The sequence below is a fragment of the Porites lutea genome, chromosome 12 (assembly GCF_958299795.1).
Source record: "Porites lutea chromosome 12, jaPorLute2.1, whole genome shotgun sequence".
Classification (NCBI taxonomy): domain Eukaryota; kingdom Metazoa; phylum Cnidaria; class Anthozoa; order Scleractinia; family Poritidae; genus Porites; species Porites lutea.
The window spans coordinates 2,441,075-2,469,039 of NC_133212.1; the positions used below are offsets into that span (position 1 = coordinate 2,441,075).

General features: G+C 38.0%; 4 protein-coding genes across 4 annotated transcripts; 1 reads left to right on the forward strand and 3 right to left on the reverse strand.

Annotated features, from left to right (window-relative positions):
- The first annotated feature begins 6 nt into the window (after positions 1 to 6).
- On the forward strand, positions 7 to 840 carry LOC140921611 (uncharacterized). The gene has a single exon (XM_073371615.1). The coding sequence runs from the start codon at positions 7 to 9 to the stop codon at positions 682 to 684; it is 678 nt and encodes a 225-aa protein (XP_073227716.1). The 3' UTR covers positions 685 to 840.
- A 1,161-nt stretch (positions 841 to 2,001) lies between these two features.
- On the reverse strand, positions 2,002 to 6,914 carry LOC140921234 (F-box only protein 4-like). The gene is made up of 7 exons (XM_073371212.1): positions 6,643 to 6,914; positions 5,882 to 6,093; positions 4,933 to 5,168; positions 4,691 to 4,763; positions 3,999 to 4,192; positions 3,256 to 3,422; positions 2,002 to 2,174 (listed from the first exon to the last, which is right to left on the reverse strand). The coding sequence occupies exons 1-7, from the start codon at positions 6,886 to 6,888 to the stop codon at positions 2,100 to 2,102; spliced, it is 1,203 nt and encodes a 400-aa protein (XP_073227313.1). The 5' UTR covers positions 6,889 to 6,914; the 3' UTR covers positions 2,002 to 2,099.
- A 138-nt stretch (positions 6,915 to 7,052) lies between these two features.
- Positions 7,053 to 12,872, reverse strand: LOC140921235 (uncharacterized). The gene is made up of 9 exons (XM_073371213.1): positions 12,528 to 12,872; positions 12,416 to 12,450; positions 12,219 to 12,293; positions 11,429 to 11,520; positions 10,694 to 10,841; positions 9,717 to 9,812; positions 9,061 to 9,170; positions 8,384 to 8,493; positions 7,053 to 7,848 (listed from the first exon to the last, which is right to left on the reverse strand). Exons 1-8 carry the CDS (start codon positions 12,613 to 12,615, stop codon positions 8,445 to 8,447), a joined length of 693 nt encoding a protein of 230 aa, XP_073227314.1. The 5' UTR covers positions 12,616 to 12,872; the 3' UTR covers positions 7,053 to 7,848; positions 8,384 to 8,444.
- Positions 12,873 to 19,157: 6,285 nt separating this feature from the next.
- On the reverse strand, positions 19,158 to 25,731 carry LOC140954076 (uncharacterized). Its single transcript, XM_073403478.1, has 6 exons — positions 25,675 to 25,731; positions 25,414 to 25,512; positions 25,120 to 25,253; positions 24,157 to 24,745; positions 23,105 to 23,155; positions 19,158 to 20,375 (listed from the first exon to the last, which is right to left on the reverse strand). The coding sequence occupies exons 2-6, from the start codon at positions 25,486 to 25,488 to the stop codon at positions 19,242 to 19,244; spliced, it is 1,983 nt and encodes a 660-aa protein (XP_073259579.1). The 5' UTR covers positions 25,489 to 25,512; positions 25,675 to 25,731; the 3' UTR covers positions 19,158 to 19,241.
- Positions 25,732 to 27,965: the final 2,234 nt, after the last annotated feature.

Sequence of the window (27,965 nt, forward strand, 5' to 3'; positions counted from 1 at the left end):
TGCAACATGGCGGCCGAGGGGAAGGTGAGTGGGAAGGTGTACAGAATCTTAGCTTTCGGAGACAGTCTTACAACAGGTAATACCGGAGGAGAGGAGAACATACAATTAGACAAGCCTTACACAATCCGTCTATCGCAATTGTTGTCGGAAAACCATCCTAGTGTGAAGTTTAAAGTAGAAAACAAAGGCATTTACGGCGAGTTAGTGTGCGGTGGAATGTCATACAGACTGCCAAAGGTTTTAAACGAATACGGACCGTACGATGTAGTGATTATTTTGGGAGGAACGAACGACATCATTGAGCCTAAAGAAGACTTGGAAGACACCCTTTTTGAACAGATCAAAAGGCTGCATTCTGAAGTAAAGGGGCACGGTTCAAAATGTGTTGCTCTAACAATTCCTGAAACAGATGTTAATTTCAAAGACGTGGGAAAGAATGGTTTGTCTTGGGTGAAAGAAGCAGGGGACAATATTCGTTTAAAAGTGAACGGAAAGTTGAGGGCGTACGTTAAGGATTGTGGTGGTGAAATAATATTGTGTGATTTAGCGGAGAAATTTCCTCAGAAAAGTTTGAGTGCAGAAAGTTTGGAAAAATTATGGAGTGATGGCTTGCATTTTACTGAAGAAGGCTACAAAAAAATGGCCGAGATTATCTACGAAGACTTGAGATATCTAGTTTCTTGAACGTGTATTGCTCTTTAGAGACTTCATGTTACTTGTACAATAGACCTTTTTAGCGATACGGCGGCCATATTGAATTAATTCGATTTAAGGAGTATTATAGGATGCCCAGGGGGCATGAGCACATTTTGTTTGTATTTTCGAGCGCTTTTCGGGACATTTTTTCTGCTAATTTTTCTTAGAATAAGATTGTCATGGGAAAAAAGATCCTTGTGCCGTGTTTTGATGTAATAATGATCGCCTTTTTCCCGAGAAATATACAGTGAAAGACCATAATTCTAATACTAAACTAGAAAGAGGCGATCATTATTACATCCAAACACGGCACAAGGATCTTTTTTCCCATTACAATCTTATTCTAAGAAAACTTTAAGAAAAAATGTCCCGAAAAGCGCTCAAAAATACAAACTAAATGTGCTCATGCCCCCTGGGCATCCTATAATACTCCTTGAATCAAATTAATTCAATATGGCCGCCGTATCGGTAAAAAGGTCTATTATTATTCTTTTATGTACGTTACTATTATTGACCTCCAATCCTCGCATACCTGTGCAAACTACAAATAAACAAAGAAAACAGGAAAACGAGCCTTCGAGGGCAATACTGTCAAACTCAGAAAACCTTAAACACCTGAAAAATTTCAACATAAAAGAATAATAAGTAACATGCAAAAGGTCTATTGAACAAACACACAGTGCTGTCAACTCTCCTGGATAAGCCAGGAGACTCCAGATATTGGACTGTATCTTCTGCTCTCCAGATTAGAGGATGAAATCTCCTGGATAATCACCAAAGTTTGTCATTTCTTCAGTAGACTAGAATTTCAGGCAATAAAGGTTGAACCGTTTTGCCTCATTTGAACTATCTTTTTGTTAGCATTGAACGTTTCCTAAAAAACTCTGGTATGCCATTTTAATATAATAATGTGATTGCTGGAAAGGAAACCAATCAGGTCAAATGATAAAATACCAGCAACATCTTTTTCGAACGTTTTGTGAAGATCGGAGTCAAAGGGTATTTTTTGCACAAATGACATTAGGTGCCTTTAATTGGATTATGATGTCATTCATCATCCCTGCCCTATCAAACCCAACTATTTGAAGACGTGGAGTGTTGACAGCCCTGAACACATGACTTTCTCGCAAAGAAAGTTGACTGGCCAGAGGGGAAAATGCAAATCACTTGATGATGCCTGAGTGAGAGGTAACATGGGCTCAATAATGTTGAACAAAACATTTATTTTTATTTAAATACCTTGACAAAGAGAACTGTACACTTTCAATATTATCATATACTATCAGTGTTATTCAACAAGTAATACTTATTTTACACCAATGTTATAGTCCATTATCACTTCATTGTAGAAACAAAAAATTTTCATTCTGCCTTCTTCCCATAAGACAAGCTTTTTTTTTTCTTCAACTGCATGAGGTCAGAAGCCATTTAATTCCAGGATGGATACCATCTAAGTTTTCAACACATGCTGAATTAACCTGAAAAAAAGAACAAAAAACATTCCTTCTCACTTTGAACTTTTTTTGTTTTTTATTTGCTGTTTTTCTTTTTCTTGATGTTATCTACTAAGTATGAAACACAGTTGAACCTCAATCAACCCTTTAGGTTCCAAGAGTGATCAACATCAGCAGATCATCAAGAGTAAAGGTTATGAGAATTACTAATTTAATTACCAAAAGGAGAATGCTTTGATCTTAAACCAAATTCTCTCAACTATTCTTAAAAGAAATGTATGGAGATCAGTTTGGAGAATTTGCATGTGGATCTTGGGGCTTAAAGGGTTAATGGACAGCTGCCTAGGTGGACACGTAGGCAGTGTTCACACTTGGTGCCCAGGCATGGTGCCTGAGTACGGTACTAGCTGGGCACTAGTGTGAACACACCCTTTTTTCAAGTACCCATGCTAGAATTCGGGCACTGTGCCGGTGCAGTCCGACTACAAGGTCGAGACCTTATACTCATGTTGTGATGTATTTTTTTCCCTTGGGAGTTTGCATTTGAGGGGTTCTACTGTAACTTGCAGTGTTCTCCCTGAATTAGCTCAGCAGGTAAGGGACCATTCATAGCCAGTAATGCAAAAAATGTGCGTCACAGGCGCAATTTCCTGGGGGCAGGGGGGTAGTGGATTGTGGGACATGGCCCCGCCCTCACTGGGAAATTTAGGAGCTAAGTTCTCTAAAATGTTATTCCTTTATTTTAAGACCTTTTTTACGCAAACAGGCCGTTGTTACCTTTACAAAACAATTTAAATAATGATTGATTCCAGTAATTTTACTCTGCCTTCAATGTTCTCTTTCCAAAATGCATGGCCCACAAAAAGAAAAGCTGTGTATACTTTAGTACTTTCGACATATATATTCATTTCCTCATGGCATGTGAGAAACGGATCGGATCACAACTTGTGTACTTTTTAAAAGTACTTCTTTAATTTTAGTAAACCTTCAGGCCGTTGCAGGGGGTAAGAAGTGTTTCTTTAGGCCAGTAAATTTTACCAGTTACGGCCTGATAAGGAGAACACTGAACTTGTACGTCATTGAGCAAAATAGGGATTAAGCTAACCTGCCACGGCCTGTTAAATCTTCTAAGCTGTAGAAGTTCCACAACTGTAGCACAAGATAAAGAAGGTGTTGACGTTGTTGATACAGTTGAGAGGACAAGGAGTGGAGCATCTGACTGTGTCCAGTTCTCATTTAACATGGCTGAAAGTTCTCTGTCACCCAAGTTCACTGTTTAAAAAGACAAAATATACAGTATTTATTGCATGATGAGTTTCCTTTGAGAATTGCATAAATCACAATAAAAAGGGCACTTATGACATGATTACATGACCAGAACTTTCTAAATTTATTTGAAACAGATTTAATAAATTTTCATTCTAAATCAGTATTTTTGGACATTTTTCTGGAACAGGAAATCAGTCAAGATCAATAATTTGGTTGCCAATTCAAATGACTTCACTAAGAATGAACAAAATTATTATGATGGCAATGATAACACAAATCTAGCTAGATTTTTCTGAAACAAACCTAGTGAAATTTGCAGCCAATTGAATGAAAAAGGGGTTGCCAAGAGGCCAGTTTTTTACGTCTGATAAGACTGAAAATCACACAAACAAAGGAAAAGGAAAGGAGAAAGATAGGAAGAGAAGAAAAGAAAAGGGATGGTTACACTCTTAATACTTTTTATATTGGCTACGTTGGTGATGGTTTTTGAACAAAGAAAGCAGCTTGATGGAAGAGGTTTATTTGGAAGTATAATGTTTTTACAAATCCAGCTAGAAATAGCAGTAATAATATTGCTACCTCTTTGAGAGTCTGTTGAAGCATCCACTACATATATAAAAGCATGTACGGTTTTACAAAGTTCTCTGACTGTGTGTCTTAATCTTGTGTCACTCTGCTGAGACTCGTCATCAGCATCCTCTGCATCTTCAACATCAACCAATAGTTTACTGAACCTTGGCCTTCCCAGTCGTGCATTTGCTTCCCTCTCCTTCCTGAAATGATTATTTACAAGGGAACAAATTATTTCCAAAAGTTTTGTACTTGTCTACAACACCATCTGTAAAACATGGAAATGGCCAGGAGGGTGATCACAGGTCGTATATCACTCCTACAGCGGCTTGATTACGCCATTGCACAAGTGTGTTATCACGAGAAAAGGAGAGATAATGTCAGTGATCATGAGCGTTATTTGTGATCACTCTGTGATCATCAAATATTTTTACTGAGGGAGTACCGGTGATTAAAAATCTCACCTAAGCCATCAACCCAACAGCAACATGCAAATTCTCATAATTTAAAATTATCATACAAAGAAGTCAGAAAATTGTGAAGGAGGTAGCTTTGTTGGTTAAATAGGCAGACTATTTTGCTCTTTTACCAAAGAATCAGCAGATTATTCCTCTACCAGCACAGTAGCCAACTTCAATTTCCCTAAATCATATATTTATACTAATTATTATTAGTAAAGTATTGATTTTCTATTCACTTACATGTTTGATGCATATAATGTGATGAGGTTGAATTCCATGTTTTCAAACTTCAAGCAAAGCCCCGAACCTGTACCTAAAACAGAAAACCAAATACACTTGATCAACTTATTAGGAAAACATGCAGTTTTACATTTTGACCTTTCCTTAAACTAGAAGAAATCCTAAGAGAAGCAGAAAATCATAACCAAAGACAAAAACAAACCAAATAAAAGTAATTATTAGGAAGTGGAAATTTAACTTACCGTCAAACTGCCCAGGGAACATGCCCATTATTTCAAAGGGTGATGTATGATCATGGAGGAGTTTACGCACAAGACCTCTTGCGTCACATTCCAAACCAGGACCAAACATAACAACACGTGGTGATTTCCGTCTGAAGAAGGATGACAAGTTCTGTAAGTTGTAGAACACAACTGACTTGAAACTAGACTGTCTGGATCTTCTCAAGGATCTGCATTCTGGACAGCATCTTAGGTATCTGGAGATAACAATAAGAGTAAGATTACATTAGGACTGGCTAGAGGACTAGTGCTAGCCTGCATGGCAGACATTAAAAGGAGAAAGGGGAGGGGAGCCAGACATTTCACAGTACAGTCATTTTATTTTTTACATAACAATAAGGGGGCAGTTTGGATAAAACAATAGTGTCATTGAAGGTGCTCCTAATTTTCCCCCTTCTCATACACTTCTTCCGCTCTTGCACACCCAAATTCCTCCTTCCCCAGTCCCCTTAAATGCCTGCCATGCAGGCTAGAAAACTAGCACAGCCTATAGAATTAAACAATATAACCCATAATTGATAAGCCCTGCCAGGTAAAATAGCTAGTTGGACTTGACCAAAATTTTTTCCTTGTAAATAAAAATGTTACTTCTTAACAAACCATTATCAGAAACAATGAATATTATTTTGTTTTATAGATTTCTACATTTGAAGTTTTCCCATCCTACCCCAACCCCATCTACATCACCCTCCCATCCCTGCCCCAATGGGAAAGCAATTTGTTCCCTGCCCAGTTTTTGCTTTAATTAAAAGTCAAGATTTTAGCCTCGATCTGGAACTTGGTGATCATCTTGATTATAATCATCAAGAAAAAAAGCTAGGGGACCCTCCCACCCAACCTGCCCTACTTCCACTTCCAACAACCACTCACGGAGTTTATTTAAATTATTATTCTGCATTCATTAACTTACATTTGCTTTAATGTCAAATCAGACCTGGCCTCCAAGTATGTGGATGGACATGACTGGTATCCCATACTGCTCCATTTGTGCATGTTGCGCTGCATCAGGTTCATCCATAATACCTTATCCTCACTGAGCATGCTCCAATAGTGGCATGTCATTGCTGCTGTGCAAATTGATTTTGCATCCAAGTAAGAGAATATTTTAAGTTGCAAGTTTATCTGCAAGAAGAGTGTTTCAGCCAGTTAAAAACTGTTAGAAATATAAATGAATTATATAAATCACTTTTGTGGTATCTTTGTATTTTGAAAATAAGAAAACAAAAGCAAAATTTGAAATGCTAGAGTACATTAAATTAGATGTACAAACCTGCTAATTCATAGTTTTTGTAGTGGAACCCAAATTATACCAAATTCTACGTTAAAAAAATTGAAGCACCATTTATTTGTTAAGTAAATACTTTTAAAAAACTTTATCTGTTTCTTTTTCTATTAACTATTATTCGCCATAACCAGTTGCATGACGTACAACAAAAAAGATATTTTTTTGGAAAAAAATTAATCACATTACACATAAGCTAACGCGCTACAATGAACATATATGTTCATATTTCGTAACTTTCGGTCCGCTGCAAACCCGTAGCTGCGAAGAACTCACTATCTGACCAGCTAACTCCTATTATTTCATGAAACTGGAGTTTTCACTCTCTCATATTAAATGTTACTATAGAACCCCCAAGCACTACTAAAGCACAATCCAGACTCGCTCACCGGTAACTCGTGGAAACCGAATTCCGATGTCAAAGGTTCTCTGACGATAACTCTTTTGCCGATATCAGCTCGAGTCCAAGTTGCAATTCCTTTTGATGGCTGTACAGTTATTTCTTTCACCTCCATCATTGTCGTTTCGTAAAACTTGAGCAAAAACCGAATGGGATAAGTCGCTGTTTCCAAAAACGTCTCCTCCGAATTTACACCGGAAATCAATTGCGAACAATCTTGTTGAGTATCTTGCATGTTTTTGTTCGTAGTTCATCCGATCTGTGCTTTCCAGCAGTTTTCCTAAAAATTGTTGAGCGAATGAAGACGTCTTTGCTGGTATATTAAATATATTTTGATTTCGAAGCGATTCAGCAGCTGCTTTTCAACGCAAATTTTATCGACGTGGCAATTCTTGTCAACTTCCGGTTGTCACACCTCCACCACGTAAATCCTATTTTTAGAACTACGTTATAAAAGACGTAAACATGGATCAAACTTAGCACAATTGATTTCATTTACAATTCCCATATGATCGCTCTGCCGATGCCTGCAAACAAGCCTTGAACATTTTTCTTCTTGCGAGATAAAAAGCAAGCCTGACACGCGCGTGTTAGGGGTTATAAAACTATGTTTTGGGTGAAAAATTGCGTGACAACCAGCGACTTTGTAAGCGAAGCTACGACGTTTTGTGCGGCGGAGTGTTGTTCTAAAGGATACAAACAGCTGACATGAATCTGACCGAAAAAGAAAAACGAAAACAAAACAAATAATATCTGAGCTGCTAACAAAGAGTAATCTGTCGCTGCACGTCTTAGTACAGAAATAAAATTACCCAACCAAACCCAACCTGCTTTACAAATTTGGCCTTCCGATTTTCTATAATACTCAAATGTTACACACTTTGAAAAACACTGGTTTATTGACTGAATATTTACAAAGTATTTACAATACAGCTTATAACTTTAGTCAGTCGAGACTGGAGAATTTTCATATATAAGATAAATTATGAATTAATGTTTGCTTATAGGAAGGGTAGATTCATTTGCAACATACTTGTACGATTGTCACATTCATCCACTAGAATTTTTTATTGCTTTTAGGCTTAAAACAATAAAAAATTCCAGCAGGAAAATACGACAGCTATATGTGTATGTTGCAAATGCATCCACCCAAAGAATTATCTCATTTTTATAACTTTTTCCAATTTTTGAAAACCTAGAAGAGGATGAAACAAGAAAATGTCAATCAATAATCAGAAAAAGACACAAATATTGATGATTTAATTTACCCTCAGCAGTATGTAAAGAACAAGGCTACAGGGATCAAGCATTAACTGAAACAAATATTTCCTGCTCACATCTTTTTGCATTGTCTCCAAAATCTGAATGCCTAAAGCAGGCTAATTTTTAGCTAAACTTGTGAAGACAGATATGGAAAACATAACAGATGATGTGAGTGAGGAGGTTTCAGAAAAAAAAGTAAAAGATTTGTCAGCTAATCTCATTTCATCCACCTCTCACTCAATTAAGGGAATGAGGAGGAGGGAGGAGATTGACAACCCAAAGAGAGGTACAGTAAATAAAACAAGGAATAACGTCAAAAACAAGTCCTTAACTGCCTACATAGATGGCCTTCTTATAACACATTAGGTCAAGCATTTTTTGGGGGGAGGGGGGGGGCAAGGAGTGCATGCATGTCAAGCTTTAATTATAAGAAGGATGTGTAGGAATACAACAATATTATTACTTACTTTTTTTTTTTACAAATTTTGCTGCATCCTTCTTATCTTGATTTTGTGTTTACTTGTAAAACTAAGAAATGTCTGAGTCACTGGAAGAATCATATTCAAGTCCTACAAGACTGTTAAAGAAAATCACAAAATGTTAATACAACACGTTGATGGACAATCCCAGTGAGATGGGCATTAAACCCATGCACAATAGATGGGCGTGGAGAAGATGCCTGGTGAAACTGAAGGGAGCCGTGAGCGCGCCTAGAAGGTAACCATGACAACCCTGTGAGTGGCACCATCCAGGCACCATCACACTGAGAACCTCAGTAAAGATATGCACAGATACTTACCAAAAAACATCCAGAGGAAAGGAAGAGGCTTGGAGCAAAAATGGCTCAAGCTACTGCCCACAAAAGTAACATAAGCAAAACCTCAATAAAATTAGTGTAGAGCCCTGCTAAAGCCCAAGACCACCCCACAAACAATTAATGATGGTGACCGCTGGCCAGCATTGTCTCATGGTTAAACCTTGCCTATATTACATTTTATAGCCATATTAAATTTTCTATAAATGTTTCCTCATCCAGTAGTTAACCAACAAGGACAAATATATCATTCTCCCCGGGACTTTTTTAAATGACTTGTCAGAAATTTTATGAGTTATGATACATGGCTATTTAAAGTTAATACTCTACCTTTTTAATTGGACTAATTTCATATCATTCAATAAACATCCAGACTTGGCATCAGCTCCTTTTGATGTGATTAATTCCACATTATCTGAGCCACTTTTAAGATCAGGGCCCTGTAACAAAATCACAAATTTTACTAAAGACAATAAATAAACGTGAAAATAAACTCTGTCATAAAACTCCTCTAAGTATTAAAACGTAACTGTATAATATGTATAGTGTGTGTATATTATCAGTCTCTAAGTTTCAAGTTTATTTCAGTATTTTAAAGGAAAATTTACACTGCTCTACCTGCAAATAGCAGGGGTAATCTAGGGGGGAGGGGGGCTAGAACAAAACATATAGTTTTAATAAACTGAAAGTCTAAATAAATAAGAAAACAAATTAATTAAATTGCTAAGAGACAGAGAGAGGACAAAAAAAAAATAACAATTTCAAGGAACATGTTAACAAAGTGAGTAGAAATTTAATTTAAGTTTAAATAAACAAAGTCTAAGACCAAAACAGTTCTAACTACTATGAGTAGGTTTTTTATTCTTTTGAGTATGGTAGTCCACCAACAGCACCGACTGATAGTTGAGGTTCTATAAATAAAATCTGTAGTGAGGAACAAATTTAAAGTCCTTTCCTGTTAGAGGGTAGAAATATTAGAATACTACCTTGTCTCTATTGGACGCCTGAAGTGAATTTGTGTCATCAGTTGCATCCACACTGGATTTACTGCTACTAGCTGGAGCAGATGTTCTTCCATGGTGCTAAAAAAAAATTTCCAAAATATATTTACTTATTTCTATTTATTTATTTACCTAGGTTTGCCAATTTTTGGCAGGGCCACCGTAAAGGCACATGCCACCAATTACTGCAGGGCCATACTAAACAGTCCCTACCCCGATAAGAACTAGACCAAACCACAGGTGTCTACATCCTCTACTCTTGTTGAACAGCAGTGTGGGTTGTTTTATGTCACCTTCCAACATAATTATTTGAAGGATGATCATGGCAGTTATGTACGCAACTTATGCAGTTGCGAAAAGAAAGCCTGAAAAAAACTCAGGCTTGTATGGGGTTCAAACCCTTGACCTCTGCGATACTGGTGCAGTGCTCTATCAATTAAGCTAACAAGCCAACTGGGAGCAGGTCATTGAATTGGTTCGTCATAAACCCATGAAATTATGAATACATGAAAATCATATATGTGAACTGTGGAGTGAAGAATTATTTGAAGGAAGATCATCGCTGTTATATACGCAACTTATGCAGGCTTTCTTTTTGGAACTATTCATAATTCCAATACAATAATGATATAAAGAAAGGATGAAGAAGACAAGATCAAGAGACTTAACGTCACTACCCAATAACAGACGATCATCTGAACTGAGACAAGATCTTGAATCACTGCCAGCATGATCATACCAGTTTTTTCAAGACCCTGGCTGGTCCAGGCAGGGTTTGAACCCCCATCCTCCAGCTCTATAGATAGGGGCTCTTCCAACTAAACTAACCGGGTGGCAGGACAGTAATGGTTATCAAGGCTTGACAAACAGAGCATGATGATTTGTCATGGTATCTAACCCTGGATTTGTGCTTATTGTCTTGGAACAACTAAGCCAGGTGGTAAAAATTTACTTTCACCCACCTCCTCGTCTATAAGTGGAGAACAAATCTTTTTTGGTATTGTTTCTGCTGAATAGCTTTCCATATTCTTCCTTTTACTGGTATACCCTCTTGGTTGCCATGGTATACCTGTTGTACTTGGATCTAACTCGTAAACTTTCTTTACAAACCTGTCAATCAGCATTAAAAAGTTGAGAGGAATGTTTGCACCCTATAAAACAAGGGGTAACGTGGCTGAGGGGCAAACAACCCTTTTCTTTGAAAGGAGAGGAATAGGTGGCATTTCACAGGTCACCAGTGTAGATCTTAACCCATTAAGTCCCAATAGTGACCAACATTAATTTTCTCCTTACAATATCCATACATTGTCAAGAGATTAGGTTATGAGAATTAATAAAATGATCACCTAAGAGAAAATGCTTTGATCTTTTATCAAATTCTGTCAACTCATTCTTTAAGGAAATGTATAGAGATCAGTTTGGAGAATTTGTATGTGGATGTTGGTGCTTAAAGGGTTAACTACAATAACTATTTCCCGCTCAATCTTACAATATCTTGTACCCAGATCTCACTCTTTAAAAGACTGGGTATAAATAATTAATTAGAAACCTCAATCTAAAAAATTTATCAGGATTTGGGCTTGGACAACCTTTTTGTCAGACATGTTTATTCATCAGTAGCTAGGTGATCTGTCCTCTGAACTGATCCAGAATGTGACAATAAAAAACCCTGCCTCCACTGACTGATGCCATCATACCTTTTATATTCTTTCTCAAGCTCTTCAACCTTCCTTTCAAATTCCTTCATTTTTGTATCAGGATAACGATGTTGTCTGGCTCCAGATATTTGCTGTTGTAAGGTTAAGCACAACAGTAAAGAATTTTTAATGTCAGGACAGTCTCTTTTTTCATCCAACCTCCTGCCCATCCCACAAACACCAACAGAAGGTAATGTGTGAACTGTAAGAGTTCTGTCAGGCTTATGACTTATTAGAAATCATGTTATGTTATGCTAGGGGGCTGTTGGTATCGGTAGTCGACAAGTGGACTATGCCACTGAAATTTAAGGATTAGGGTTAAAACACTGAGTGAATCAAGTTCCATTTATGGTCATTATAATGGGAATACTAACCTGAAACTTGATTCACTCAGTTTCCGAAATACTAATAACTAAACCTCAGCAGCTAAGCTTAATCCATTTTAGTATAGTCCATATGAGACGTCCATGGAATGGAGGTCAGTGTTTTGTCCACCATGGTTGGCATCACTGTCTTTTTTCTTGTGTAGATGGTGTGCATGTCATTATCATAATCTCTATTCAGAAGCATTCTGCTCTATTTCATTCTCTAATTGGTAAGTTTGGAATCAATTTTTCCAAACAATGGTCCGTCACCTGTTCCTCCTAGCTTTTAAGAGGGGCTTTTAGAAAAAAAAATATTCAGTCATGCTCTCTAAGGGTTAAGGTGACAGGGGAAATAAAATGTGAACTTACCTATTACCGCTGTAAAAAAAAATTACCGTTGCAAAAAAAATTAAAAATTAACTTACGTCTAGACAATAATCAATTTCTCTTTTGATGCCCGGAATCCATTTTTTTACTTCTGAAGCGCTGTTTAGTGAGCTCTACAAGAAATTAATAACGTGCAGAATGAGCTTAAGACAAATATTAAGAACGAAAATTTTGACTAAATCTAGCGCAGTGTACATGCACACGAAGCTAAGTGCAGTCTTACAAGGCTACTAACTAGATGTGGTCTTTTTGGTCTTTTTTCCAGCTCATCTGCAATCAAATGACAAAGAAGTTAAATGAGCCCTCCTACCAACTAATGATGCCTTAAATAAGTTCTAAATTTGAACCTTTTCGTTGTTTTTCCAGCCATAATCGGTTAAGCCCAACGAGCTTCTTTTCGCAGTTCCGCGCCATCTTTGTTTTGTGCACAATCATTGCAGGCTCAAACAAAGGCCCCAGCGCGTTATGGGGATAAGTCCTTTGCCTGGCTTCTAAGCCGTCCTCTCTTTTACGGCCTTATCAAGAAATGGTGAGTTTTTCGTAAATCTTGGGTGAAAATCCGTTTCCATCTCGTGGCAGAACGACTGATATTTAAATCTAATTCGATTTAATTAAAGAATAATGTTATTTTGTCGATTTGTGGTGTAATGTTGTGGTACGATGGCTTGAAAAGATTTTAAAATGGTCAAAAGTGGCAGGGGAGGTTACGGAGTCTTCACAACCTGAAAATAATGTGAGGGAACTCATAAAAACCCTTGCAGCTTGTGTTTTCGTGGTGAAATGGCTATGAATATTCTTTGTAGATGCGTAACCAGCCAGCTTTCGTTCGTGTATGATACTATGCGTGTTGATTTTTGCCAATAGCTTGACTTGCTGCAAAGGAAAAATAGGACCTATGGCACATGTCTAATTTGTTTATATGTTTTTGTAAGCGTCCTATTATTACCTAACGTTTTTTCGCCAGCCATTCCTCTCCAACAAATGTCTGATAAACTTCTTAATAATATCACCAAAGCCACCATGTTGTGTAGTCATCTCGGGACTCTAATTTGTGTTTCAGACTAAGGGAACATCAAGTTTTGGTAAGCGCCATAACAAGACACACACTCTGTGTGTGCGCTGTGGACGGTCAGCATACCACATCCAGAAAAAAAGATGTGCATCCTGTGGATACCCACGCTCTAGAACCAGGAAATGTAATTACTGTTTTTTTGGTGTGTTCTTACATTAGTAAGTGATTTATGTTGAGGTCACCAACTGTCGGCCGACAATCACCTCACAGTCGGCCGACAGTTGGCGGAAAAACTTCACATAAGACAGCAAACGACAGTCTACCCACTGTGGGCCAACAGTCAGCTAACAGTTTTTGGAGGAGCTGTTCTCCACTTTTTCCACTTTAGCTAGTGCAGTGAAGAGAATGCATGTGCTTGTAGTTAGTTATGAATTCGTTGTACATGTAATTTTTTCTGGCATCCACTTTCAGTTTGATCTTCCTTTTGCTTCCATGTATATGTAGTATATGTGTATTATTGTCAAATCTTATTCAATTTTGCCTGTACGTTTGCAGTTCATCATGAAAAAAAGCTTTTTAAGGTCTCTGTTGAACACCTATTTGATAACCTTGAGTCTGGAAAAAGAAATTATTGTTTTGGAAAAAATCTCAAAAATTGTAGGTCCCAAAATCTGTACGAACCCTGTAGAACAGACAAGCAACCAACCGTATGTACTGCAAACCGAGGAAGCAGAAGTATTTCTTGTGTTTGACTGCATAGTACGGTGACAAGAAATGTGATGCTAAATGTTTGAAGTATAGCTTGTAAAATATGTGAAGCTCAGCCACATTTTTGAATCAGAAACTTAATGTGCTTTGGAATGTCAGACATAGGCTGATAGTAAGATTCCTTTCTGTCTAGGTAACTGCTTAACAATAAGCTTTAAAATCTTCAATGGTCTTTGGGAATCTCTGTTGAAATCCTTAGTAACTCCCAGGATTTTATTTTAAACAGAAAGAGTAAGTGTTTGAGAAAAAAACCTGTCTAAATTCATCATGGGCAAGATGAAATCTGATATGCTTTTTTGTTGTTGTTTTCAGTCAACTGGAGTGTTAAGGCAAACCGCAGGAAGACAACAGGGACTGGCCGCATGCGACACTTGAAGATTGTCTACCGCCGTTTCAAGAACGGATTCCAGGAGGGAAGTCAGGCCAAATCTCAGAAGAGAAAGGGTGGTGCTGCTGCCACTTCTAGTGCCGCAAGCCAGTGAACAATTCCAGCAACATGTACATGTAATAAAAATTGTTTCTAACAACAAAATTTGTGTAGCCTGTTGATTTGAATATGTAGTCAACAGTTACCGGCACCGTACTTAGAACGACTAATTGACGGACTCAAGCAAAACTAACTACCAGATCTAATGACTAGACAACTGACAATTTGACTAACAATAAACGACTGTAAAACTGTGATAATAGATGAATCGAAATGCATCAATGACATCTTAAGTTTCCATATCCTTTAACATCACAGCTTGACTGACAGATTACCAATAGCATTGCAAATTAATGGACCAATCAGGTAAAAAGCAGAGTTTGATATTACCACCATTTGATGTAGCCTGAGATCAGGCTCAATTTTTGTTTCACTTTGTAAATAACATTCTGATTGGCAAGGCGAAACGAGCGGTAGCGGTAGCCATTAGAGAGAATGTATGAGAACCGCTAAAATTGGGCCTGATCTCAGGTTACATTTGATGTGATACAACTCACTTTGACTCAGAAGATGACTACCGCACAGGTTTTTGAAGTGTTATCCACTGTCATCAACAGTCATATTCAGGACTACTCTCACCCAGATGATCATGTTCAACTTACTTATGAAATGACTCCTGGGCTCCAGCCTTTCACATGTTGATTTTAAGTGTGAAGGAACACACCAAAACCACTTTGCCTTCTGTCTTTTCACTTAAAAATCACAGACAATGTTAGTGGCTCGTACTACATTTTGATATATCTTCTGTGATCTGTAACTGAACAGTACACCACAAACGGTCGTCCATCTTTCCTCAGAGCCACGCACAGCAAGCGAAAAGGTAAAAAAAAAAAATTAAGGGCAAAAAGGGGGAGCCACCGTTGTTTCTTGTGGGGGTCTCTGCTGACCCCTCGCCCGTGCCCTCGTTTCTCGTGCCCGCATTCAACCGTGTCTCAAAATAAAAATAAGCGACTGTACTTGCAGTCTAACTGCACAGATACATGTCATAGGAAATACAGAAGATAGGCAATTTGTGCTGAATTAGATCCTTGATTTGCATAATACAAAACCAAGAGTGCATTCATCAACAGTGAGCCTCTTTCAGAAGTTTGCTTTGTAATTTTTTTTTTCGTTTTTGTCCTTCACAGGAGCCTCAAAGAAATTACAAGCAAAATGTGCACCTATTATTTCTGGTGATTGTACCAGCATTGCAAATTGTTTTGTTTTTTTGTTATTTTCCTACACTTTGGGTGATCTAAATAATACACGCCCGTCTCCACCCTTTCCTTGGAAGAGACGCGGGAGAGCTAACAGTATTCACTTACGGTATCTGGGGCCCGTTTCTCGTAAGTCCCGATAATTAACGGGCCCGGTAAGCTGGCTCCGTTTACATTAAAGACCGAAGTTTAAATAGTTTCGCATCTAACATGATAAATCTATCAGTTATTGAAACAAAATGAAGTAGTCTGCTAGCCAGGACCTACGCTCTTATTTTTTTATATTTCGATTTGAATATTTGATTTCGGGCCCGAAAAGTTACCGGAACGTTCGAGAAACGGGCCCCAGGTCCGCCTTTTTTCCGTGTGCAGAAAATGTCCAAACGAGGAAGAATCTCTTTCCTCCACGGAGGCTCCCGCTTTGCATCCCATTAAAAATGGCAATAATTAAAAAATAACAGGTGTGCGGGAGCGACACAAAAGGGGGCTTAAGCAACGACGACGGGGACGCCAACGAGAACGGCAAAACGACAACTTTGCACGTGCATCACGCTTTTTTGTACATTTCTATACCGTCACTTCATGACCACAACGTGAAAGTGCCTAAATTCACGTTTGTCGAGGACGGGAACACAAGACAACTACTTTCTTTTTCTTTTCCTGAACTTTGATACAGTCCTTTAGAATTCAACTCCCAAAAAATTTGCCAACATTTGACGAATGAAACGTCGCCGTCGTTTTCCGGCTTAAACTCCCTAACAGAGGTCTCTGTGGAGACAGAGAGATGCATGAGAATCTAGATCCCGAACACAGCGGAAGAACAGTTTCGCTTTTTGTGTGTGAAATAATTCCGTGTTTGGTTTTGGCTGGGCAGGTGAAGTCAAACTCTGTTAACCCGATAGCATTTTTGTTCTCATTTACATTACGTCATTGGTGACCTATACGAAAGAGGGGTACGGCAAATGTGATCTATTTTGACTTGAAAGATTAAAGGCGATAACCAATCCAAATGCGTGTGAACTACATGCCTGCATTATTTAATGTTCCATTTGGTTAAGAGACCATGGAAAAGCTCCTTAAGCGATCACGCAATAGTTGTCGTCTTCCTTTGCCTGTTCAAACGAAGCGGAACTTAATTTACACACCGGCCTCAATCTTTTTGGTAAGAACTGTTTCGAACGGGGAATGGAGTTAAGGCGTCATCAGTCAGTCTTGACTGAAACTTCCAAACGAGCCCTTGCAACGAACAAGGGCCAATCAGAGACTTTGAAGTCTACATTTGGAACACTTGAGAGTGACTTTAAAGCAAAATGCCACATAGTGAACGCCGAGCAAGCGAGGTTTGTTCGTATGATAAAGACGAAGCTTCCAGCGATTAAGGTGGCTTACAATGATGAAACTGGATCGACTCGTCGCCAGTTTTCTCCATCCTCAACGCCCCCCATCTCCCCACCGCTTGAAAGGAAAACGTCAGGTCTACCGTCTCTGAATCAAGGGCATACACCTCTTGCTCGTCGAAGATCCAGATCGTTCTCAGACTTGGTGCAAGTAGTTAAAGAACAAGAAAAACTAGCGCTGGAGAAGATGACTCGACATAAATCTGCTGAACATCTTCAAGAAAACGAAGGAGGAAACGAGCAAAGAATGAGCATTGGAAATCGGCCAAGGAGTCACTCAGACATTGACCAGTCATGGGACTTTTACGCCGCTAAACAGGGTGAAGACGGCAGCAAATGCTTACACTTGAGTCTACCCCGTAGACAGAAATCATTTGAACATATTCGATTAATAGAGGGTGAAAACGAACACAGGAAAGTTGTGGGGAATCGACCAAGAAGTCTCTCGAATATAGAACAGACACGGAACTTAAACGTTGACAAACATGAACAAGAAAGTAAAAAACGCTATTTAAGTATACCCGTTCGAAAGCAGTCAGCACCGATTTCTCCGGTGCTTACTTTGAAATCGCACACGTACACCCACGCTGAAACTCGCGAGTTGACGAACAAGAAACCGCTTTCTAAACAACTGGAAGATGTAAAAGATTTACGGTATTTAAGATCTGGAAAGTACTCAAGCGAGACCATGGACATGAATTCGAACATGAGCAATGATTCACCTGAATGGTAACGATCGTACAAGCATGTCACAATTACAAATAAACAATGAAATTAGTGAACTGCTTTGTATCTTAAACAAATGTTAGTGTGTTTAACTGACTGTATAAAGCATTTGCACGTTTTTTTTTAAATTATCATAGCGTGTTTCTTTTAGATCGAAAAGTAATTTAAGATTGATTGTCTAAACAAAAGAAAAGGGATTATTTTAAAGGTTTATTGCTTGTATATACATATATTGTTTAACATTTACGTCAAACGAAACAGTGTCCGCATTCGACGAAAAAAGAGGAAATTGACTTTTTAAAACAATGAAAATCGAAACGTACTCCTAAACAGGTTTCATTTGAAAAGTCAAAGGATTTTGTCCGGAGACTCAACAGTAAGAAAAATGCTTTCAGATCTCAAGAACTAATTGTAGTGGAGAGGGTTAACTTTTTAAATCCTATTAAGAAGAGTGCACAGATAGACAATAAAGGTTAGTGTGTAATTAGTGGTATTGGAGTGTATCCAAAGACTGATTTGGACTCGAAACATTTCTGACGCACGCAATGGGCTAACGGTGGAATTCTTTGACACTGATGTATCATTTAAACAAAACTATCGACCTCTTAGTTTGCAACGCAAGTTCTGTACAAACTGAGTTCAATTTATACAAAAACGAAGCTTTCAATAAAGAATAACAAGATTCTTGAATCTGATTGGCTATTACAGTCCTGATCTACTACGTAACTGACAGAAGCACGGACCATCACCCACGGTGTAATTAACAGTTGCACTTGAATGGGTTACACTTTTTACTCACGTCCAAAAACAAGCTTGTTTGTTTTGTCTATCAATACCGGTATCAATACCGCGCATGTTTTCCTTAAACATAATTTTGTTATGGTTAGGTCTGGAAGACAGAGTGGAGTCTAATTCGCAGTGCAATCATACAAGTCGTTAAACTAAGCTTGTCGACCGACAGAATTTGAGTTCTTCAGTCCTTTTACCTGTTCCATGATTATTTTATCATTTGACTCAGATAATAAAATTCTCGAATCTGATGACAAATTTCACAATAGTGTGAAAAAATGCCTACGGAAATTAAAAACCGGGACTGACATTTATTTGTTTATTGAATTTTTTTTACGAGGGAAAAATGCATTAACCAGACATCCCTTCAAAAACCAGATGCGCCATTTTTAATATGGAGTGGCAAAAAACAGTGCTTTTGAATTACCACGTGGTTGTAATGTGACTGCTCAAACGAGCCAAACTGGAACGAGTGAATGATCCGAGTAGAAACTGGGTAAAAACTATAAGGGGAATTCCTCTCCTCGACTTGCATTGGCTCAGTTTTTGTAATTTCTCAAAGAGAACACAGACACAACTGTTGATTAAAGAAAGCTAGCCAACAACTTATCAGAAAAGAAAACTTTTTAATTCAAAAGCTTTAAAAATACACTTTAATCGAGCTCATTAGTTCTCGAAATTGATTACTACTCTAAATGTTTTCTCAAGTACAACTGTTGAATATCCAATTGCAATTCATGATTCTGATGGGCTAAATCGTCGCGAATTTTCTTCCTCAGAGCTACAAGTGCTTGGGCGGGTGGTAGATGTTTGGGTAACTCCAGAGATGATTCCGCCTCAATAACAATCGGCTGAGGGGGTCTATTTGAACTCGACGACCTCGCCCGCGGGACTCTAGCTTTTTCAAGCCGAGGTACAGTTCTTACGATCGGCGCTGATTTGCAAAACGTTACCCGTTTTTTTGGTGTGGCGCCGTCGCCTTGGAAGGCACCTTTTTCACAACAACTCGGTGATACTTGTATTGAAAAAGTAGGGCAATCCTCACCTATACCGTAATCATTTTCGTTTTCATCTTCGGAACTTGAGCTTTGATTGAGCTCAATAAACGAGACTTTTTCTTCACTTGCTTGATTGTCCACTGACAAAAAACTGCTGCTATTTTCCACCTCCCCTTGCGATGTTGGTATTTTGATGGGAACGCAATTATTAAGTCGTGAATCAAAGTTAACTCTGGGGCTCGACGGAGGAGCAGCAGGAGCCGTGTGCGGTCGTCGCGGCTTCCGAATGTCCATTGTCGCTTCTTCGCCATCTTTTCGCGACCTCTCGTGACTTGTCTTCGGGCGGGCTTTCCCAGCAACGTCCGGTTGAAAATTGCTCTTTCTAGTATCATCAAGTTTTGTCGAATTCTTTGTATCTTCCTCCAACATTTCCTTTTCACTTTTATCACTTAAATCTTTCTCCGTTACATCCGTGATAGTTTTACTAGTAACGGTACCTTCGTCCTCGAAACTTACTTTCTTTGAAATACTCTCAACAAGGTTTAAATCTTGCGTCGTTTCATTTCCGCTAAGATTCAGAGTGTGGCATTTTCTTTCACTACTATCCTTCCTGTCCCCGCTTCTTGTATCCTCGACTTCGACAGAGATAATACACTTCTCGGCCGAAGAAATCAAGTTTCTTCGATCTGGATAAACCCAGCGGCTCTCTAAGCTCACTTTGTAAGCCGATGGATGGTTTTTAACCTCGTCTCCTTTCGAATATTTTTCCTGTTCCCTTGGTTTCGTCGCGTGAAAGACAACTGGATGTGTTTCGCATAAGTTCTGAAAAGAATAGGAACAGGTCCGAAATCACATGCATGTTTTATGTCTGGTCTGTTGTTACTTATAATTCTAATACTACTTTCATTAATATTGCCATACTACATCATCATCATTATCATCAGCACCGTCGTCGTCATGGTCACCTTCATTAGGGACCTTAAGCAGCGACGACCACGACAACAACAACAACAACGTCATAAAACAATTGGTTTTATGAGCAAAACAACAACTCTGCACGTGCATCACGCTTTTTAGTACATTTCTTTGACGTCCACTGCACGACTACGACGTGAAACCTCCCAATGCGACGTTTTAAGGTGATGTTACACGGGACAATTCGCAACGACGATTTTTAGCGCAAGACAGCGTTGCAAATCTTGCAATGTTGGAACAATGGTGTAACCATTCGACAACAATGTTGTGACTCTGTGTTGCGCTAAAAATCGTCGTTGCGAATCGTCTCGGGTAACATCACCTTTGTGTGGACATACGACGACAATTTTCCCTTTCCTATTTGAACATGGATAAAGCCCTTAAGAATTCTACACCAGGAAAAAGTTGCCCACATTTGACGAATTGAGCGGTTCCAAATAGACGCGATAAAGTTTAAAAGGACGCAAATTCAATTTTTTAGTCACTGATGTCGTCGTCGTCGTCTTTGCTTACGGTTCCTATCACCATCATCATCATCATCATCATCATCACCGCCATTGTCCCCGTCAATCACCGACTTCCTTATCATCATCGTCACGTTTTTACGCCATAAATATTCTGTTCAACCTAAAAATATTTGCTTTACTTTATTCATTTTGCTTTAAGGTTTTTTAACCCCAAATTATTTGCTTTTCCTTATTCATTTTAGTTTAAAGCTGTAAGTGGAATTACATGTATAGTCTAGAGAGTTTACAACACAATTTTTTATTTTTTTTTACTTTTTAAAAAACGAGTGTTAGTTGTAATATTAGTTGTATTGTACATATATATCATGGTGAAAGACGTAAAAACACTTTTTTGTGATAAGTGTTGGGCACAAAATCTACCCACCCCCATCACCCTTCACACTTTTAAGTTTTATAAGTTATAATAATAAATATTTCTTGCTTACACTGTTAAAAGTTTAGTATTCAATTTCCACAAACCTGAGATTTACCTTTAACAGTTTGGAAAAGAATGAAAGCAAAACGTTATACTTCGTACGCTGATGTAGTTCTATGATCGCTTGACTGGATGGGTCAAAATGTAGAAAATTAAAGTGTTAGCAATGTCTTTTATAGATGTTTATGGGGTAAGGACATTATAAGTTCAATGCTTTAATTCAGTCATACAATATTCCTATTATCGTTTTCAATTAGTACAAATTCTAAACAGACTCCACTGATAACTGTTTGGGCTAAAAGGGGTTGAACCGTGCTACATTTATTCATTAATTTTAAAATTATGTCCTCTTAAATGTTAAGTTCTTTATGGGAAAGTAGGATAATGAAACCCCTAGATCTACGTTAACCTTAGTTCTACAGCATGGTTTTCACTAGCAATGCAACCCAAGCACAAGGCAAGCTTTAACTATGCTTAAGACATCAGCTGAAGACTTCATGTTTGTGTTGTCATAAACATTCACCAGAGTGAAAACTGTCAGTGTTTTTCCAGTTTTCAACCATGCCACTAACCACAACGCTTTTATTATGTGCTGTTATATCCCGAACAGGGTGCAATTACTGAATTGCATCACGATCAGTAGCCTGTGAATGCAGACGTATTTCCGGTCATCGGTTCTCTCCACCTGAAAAGTAACATCTGCGTCGGATGGAGAAGAGCGATGACTAGAAATACATCTGCATTCTCAGGCTACACAACCAGGATACATTCAAGGCCACATGAACAGGAATCAACTAATGCTACACAACCAGAAATCAACTAATGGCAGTCCAAGTTAAGTGAAATGAAAGTCTAGGAATAAATATAACATCACAAGGACTATCATTCTTGCACTTGTGCATTTTCAAGGCCATAGTGAAAACTAAGCTTGAATCTAAAGCTGAAAACAAGTTTAGGTAAAATTTATTAAAGCCTATGTTTTAAAAATTGAAGAAACCAGATTTATTAAGCATTAATCCTTTGGATAGCCTAACATAGAAAATGCACAAAAAATCATTTTTTGCTTCTAAAAATAGCTGGAGGTTTAAAATTGTGAAAAATGTATGTCGCAAACATAGCAGTGCATGTGCAAAAGTAATTTTGTGTTTGAATAACATAGAAAAAGTAGTTTTTCAAAGCCAGTACACAGACAAATTGAAGACAAACAAAAACCACAACTTCAGGATTCTTCAAAGGGAATGATAATCTTACAAAACAGCTGACATTCCAGGATCTTTTCTAATGCCTACATTTCATAACAACACTACTGGTTCAATACCCTGTCTGAGGAACAGCTACAAATTCTTTACTGATGGTGTGTCGTTAGCCAGATCTGGATGGTGCTTCTGATTATTTGAAGCATTCTAAAATATCACTTGCAACCGGAAGCACTACCTAGATCTGGCTAGTGACACATCATCAGTAAGAAATTTGTAGCTGTTGCTCAGACAGGGGATTGAACCAGCAGTGTTGTTACCAAATGTCGGCAGTTTCCTCAGGCTAAGAGAAGACTAGCCTCAAAAAGGAAGAAAATGGTCATTATTCTAGAAACCAAATGTGAAACAGAAAGTTCATCTTTTAAAATTTCATCATACCTCAGAAGATGCATTTTTATCCTTATGTGCTTCTGTTGAAATAACACAAGCCTGTAGAACAAAGTAAGAATTTAAATGAGTTGCAACTCTTATTGTAAATTAACACACCAAGCCCTGGTTCTTTTCTCAAGGAGGTGTAAAATACAACTTAAGTTAATTCAAACCCTATCCTTTTTATTCTTTTTGCATCAAAATCTTCAGCTACTGTCAATTTTGCATCTCATATATTTGTACATAAATTATTGTACATTGTTGAAATTATGGGAAATTATGCATGACAAGGTCACCTACTGGTCTTATAAGGTCAGTAAAACAACAGTTAGCTCAAACCTCAAGCGTCAAGAGTGATCAACATCAATTTTCTCTTAACACCATTTGCGATACATTATCAAGAGAAAAGTTATGGGAATCAATAATGTTAGAGACAATGAGCACATTACATAAAGTGGTGACCGCTACCTAAAGATCGAGGGTGCACTTTCCCACAGAGCACATATTTGTTATTGTTTTGTTACGAGATCAGGTTTTGTTCACTTTCAGAGACACAACAACTTGTAAGTATGCATCTTTTTTTGGTCATAGTTCAGTCATATCACCTTTGTAATAGTAACATCATTTCTGTTTCAGCCAATCATTCTGTGGTGACTTTCTTATCGTTTTCCTGTGTGACGTCTAGCAGCTTTGATTAAAGTTCGAGTCCAGAATGGATATGAGTTTTGTGCTTTTAAAGTAGCTGTTATGAGTGGACGTTACAAATAAAATGATCACCTAAGAGAAAATATTCAATTCTTGCCCAGCAAGAAAATTTATTTCCCCTGGATGACTGAATGAGGCTTTGTAAGAGATCTAAAATTCAAACATATTTACGCCTATCCCTTCTCTCCCTCTCAAAAGTAGTGAGGTAGAAGCAGCAGCCAGAAAAAAGTCCCATCCATTTTTTAGTCCTAGGACAAGTAGATTTTCTTGTTCAGCAAGGAAGTCATCCTATAACAAAATCATTAACTTAGACGAGCAAGAAGTTTTTTTGAGTCCTGCTACCCAGCAATACTTACATCATGCCATTGAAGCTGTTCTTCCCAGGATAAAGGGGCAGTCCTTTTCTTTCCTTGCCTAGCATCTCCTTGACGAACCTCAGACATCACCGTATCTTTCTTTCTCTGTGTCCTGATAACACCATTTTGCCCTACCCTGACTTCCAAGTTATGCTGTAATAGATTTGGTACAGTTTCTCCTTTCTTGACATTTATTGAAAAGCACATTGGCTTTTCATTTATTGCATCACATACAAAAGAATCAATAACACCAACACTTGTTTCCTGGGGAAAGTTAAACCAAGCTGTGGGCTTATATTCCGAGCCTTTCCCATTGTATTTGCCAAAAACAGACATGGCCCGTGGAACCTCTTCTACATCGATTTTCTTGTCTTTCTTTTTGTCAACCTTTGCATCTACTGAACGGCTTGGACAAGACTTTGTTTCTCGTCTTTGTATTCTCTCCTTTTTCCCAGTGTCAGTGGATTTGGAAGTAGACTGCTTGCACTTCGTTTTCTCCTTCACTACTTTGTTATAGTGTTCTGAGGTTGTTGATCTTGTTGAAGCAGAGGCAGAAAAAAGTCTTGATGACAAAGTCACACTAGATGTGCTAGGAGACAAAAACAATGAATTCATGTTGATTTGATCAGGTCAGGTTGTTCTTAAAAAGTTCAGTTCTTTTAGGCAAAATTCACAACTAAAAATGTTACACACACATTCTCCAACTCAAACAAGTAAAATTAATGGTTAAACGAAAGTAGGAGCATGCATAAGAAATGTCTTAAGCTCTAATGAAATCTCACTCTTAACCAAAGTTTAATATGACTTCCCCTCCCCACCCTGACATGGTATTTTCTCTTATTGCTGGTAATTGCAGCTAAAGCACCAAGAATATGTCTCTGACAGTAGAAAGTATTTGAAAAATATTATTACAATTAAGCTCACAAACATCTTCTAAGTTAGAAACATTTCAAGGAATCTTACCCTACTGAGGAACGATGGGTCGCTGACGTTTTGCAAGACCTGTAAGACGATCCCTCGTTTATTTCTCGCAAAGATCGATCAGCTTTGTCTCTGGAAGCTTTGAGTTTAGCTTCGATACCGGCGCGAAAGCGCTCCTGCAAATAGTAAATGTGGCAAACAAAATGTGTGAGAAGACAACTGTAAGCGGCGATTAACGCAATTATGGTTAGGGGATCATTCAATGAATGTCAATGAATTGTTTTACTTTTCCACGTTTCTGGACGAGAGAGTCAATTTCCAACTTTCATCGCTTACCTTTGAATGCTTGTGGTAGATCCTCTTGGAAATCTTATCCAGATCGTTTAAAGTACTAATGCATCTTGAAGCCATAACTTTCCTCGGTAAATTATCGAGCTGCAGAGTGCAAGGTATGTAAAAACTACATGTAAAGCTTAAGAAACTTTTCAGCTTGAAAATACGGTTGAGGTCCCCCACGTCGCCAAAGATCAGCTGAGATAAACGTTGAGCTTACTGACGATAAACGCGTCGAAATAAACACGCCAACACTAAAATTACCAGCAAAGTCTTGTACAAATAGTATTGGATGTAAAAAACAAAAGGCTTATTAAAATCCCGGTCGTTGAGGCCCCAAATTGAACGTAAACAATGCGACCACGAAACCTGTTTCCTTCTCCGCCATGGCGACGGGAAAAGGAAATCAGTGGAATGATTAGAATGCCATATTTGGTAAATAGAAGGCGGGAACACGTGAAATTCTAAAATTGTACGCTCCTGATTGGTTTATGATGATGTAATGCACGGGCTTTGTACTCCCGCCACACGACCGAATTCCTTCGCGAGGAACGACAACAACGCAAACGTGGAGAGGTCTGGAAGATATCTTCCGTAAAAATGGCCGCTCAGAGCCCAACAGATTCAATTCTTCCACAATGGAAGAAAGCTGGGAAACAGGGGAAAGAGATGACAAAGCCAGAAGACGAGAAAAAAGCTGCTGCAGTAAAAATAACGGAATCGGCGAAGTAAGAGAGAGCGGCGAAAACTGATCTTCTATGCGTCTGATCGTGTCTTCAAATATTGCTTTGATACATTGAAAACTATTGCTTTTTTTTGTTCAGGCCTATATTGGAGGAACAAGCACTTCTAAGAGAAAAACTAAAAAATATGCCGTCGTGGAAAAAGGAGAAAGATGCTGTGCAAAAGCGAAAAATGCAGCCCATGGTAAGTGAAGTCCAGTGTACTATAGTAAGTACAGGTTACAATCCTGCATGCTTGAAGCGTAATCGTAAGACTAATATCGGTTGTATTGGCCTTCTTTTTATAACTGATACTATTTTACAGTTCCTTAGAGCTCTGTATAATATTTCTTGGCTTTTTTATTTAAGACATCATTTCGCGATTTGTTTTAAGCTTACTCATTGAACGAGTAAACCGTTTAACTCCGATCCATCGCATTTCACGCCTGCTATGTGTTGATGTTGTCAATAATTTTAAGTTTACATCAAACGACTTCCCGTGTATCCTCTTTATCTAGAAAGCGATTTAAAAGGTTTATTTTGTTTAAAATCATTTTTTGCGAAAAAATATCAAAACTTGCCCCACATGTACATAATTCCCTGCTTGCTTACAAGTATCTTGTCTTTGTTATTGTTAGGGCTAACTGTAATCTGAATAATCGTCATTTCCATTTTTAACTTGGCCTTTCCGATCGTGATAAAAATAACAAAAAACTTTTTTTCTCAAATCATCATTTTGAAAATATTATTTTTACTATTTATTTGTAAAATTTTGGGGGGAAGATTTTATTGAATATTTATTTAAAACCGTTTAAAATTAACATACTTGTTAATAATTAAAGCAGCTGCAATTGTGGCACACGTTATGCAAATGTCGTGAGTATTTCAAGTTTTAATCCCTTAAAAGGCTCTATTTTGGAAGGGTAGTTGTTAAGTAAAGAAGCAGATGTATTTTTCAAGCTCGTTTCTAATTTGTCCCAGTAGTGACTACAGTTTTCCATAACTGTGCTCCCGAAACAGTTCACACGGCACTAGTTTTCTTCTCCTTTCTATCTCTTTCTAGAACTATCAAAAATTGCCAGAACAAAGGCAGCACATTTTTTATCAACACAAATCTTCAGATTGTTTTGAATACCCAAAAACTGTCCCTTCTTAAATCAAGCCACCCAAAAAAATACTTGCCAAAATTTTCCTACCCAAAAAATCCTGGAATCGAAAATTTCAAACCAAAAAACCTTTTCTTCAATCATCCCCATCACTAGCCTTGCATGCAGGTGTTTTTTGGGAGCTTGTTTTTCATCCCTCCACACAGGGAGTGGTAAGTGATCAATGAAGGGTTGTGAAATAAAGTGTTGACAGGCTAAACAGACTAAAACTTGACCCTAGAGTTACCATTTTCCTTCTTTTCCTTCCTTCGGTAAGGTTATGCAGTACATTGAGTATTCAAAATTTGACTATTTAAACCTTTCTTTTGCCAGTCTGAATCTAATATTTATTAGAGGTCAGAAAGCTTTCCCAGTGTTTCATGCAGATAGAGTAATTATCAGATTACCCTGCAGTCAAGGTCAACTTTCCAGAATTTGGAAAGTACAATGTGATTGGCTAAGCTTGGGAAAGGAATGTTGTCTTCAATGGAGCAGGCATTTGTGGGGAGGAATGAAAGATGAGCTCTCCTAAAAACAAGGTTACCCCATCACTTGAAATCAAGAGTAACACCCCTGGAACTTGGTCAAACATATTTCAACAATTTTTGAGTTGTAAGTTTTAATAAGCCTGTCTTCAAATAAATTAAGGTTAATTACCAGTATGTCATTGACTGTTTTATCCTTTAAT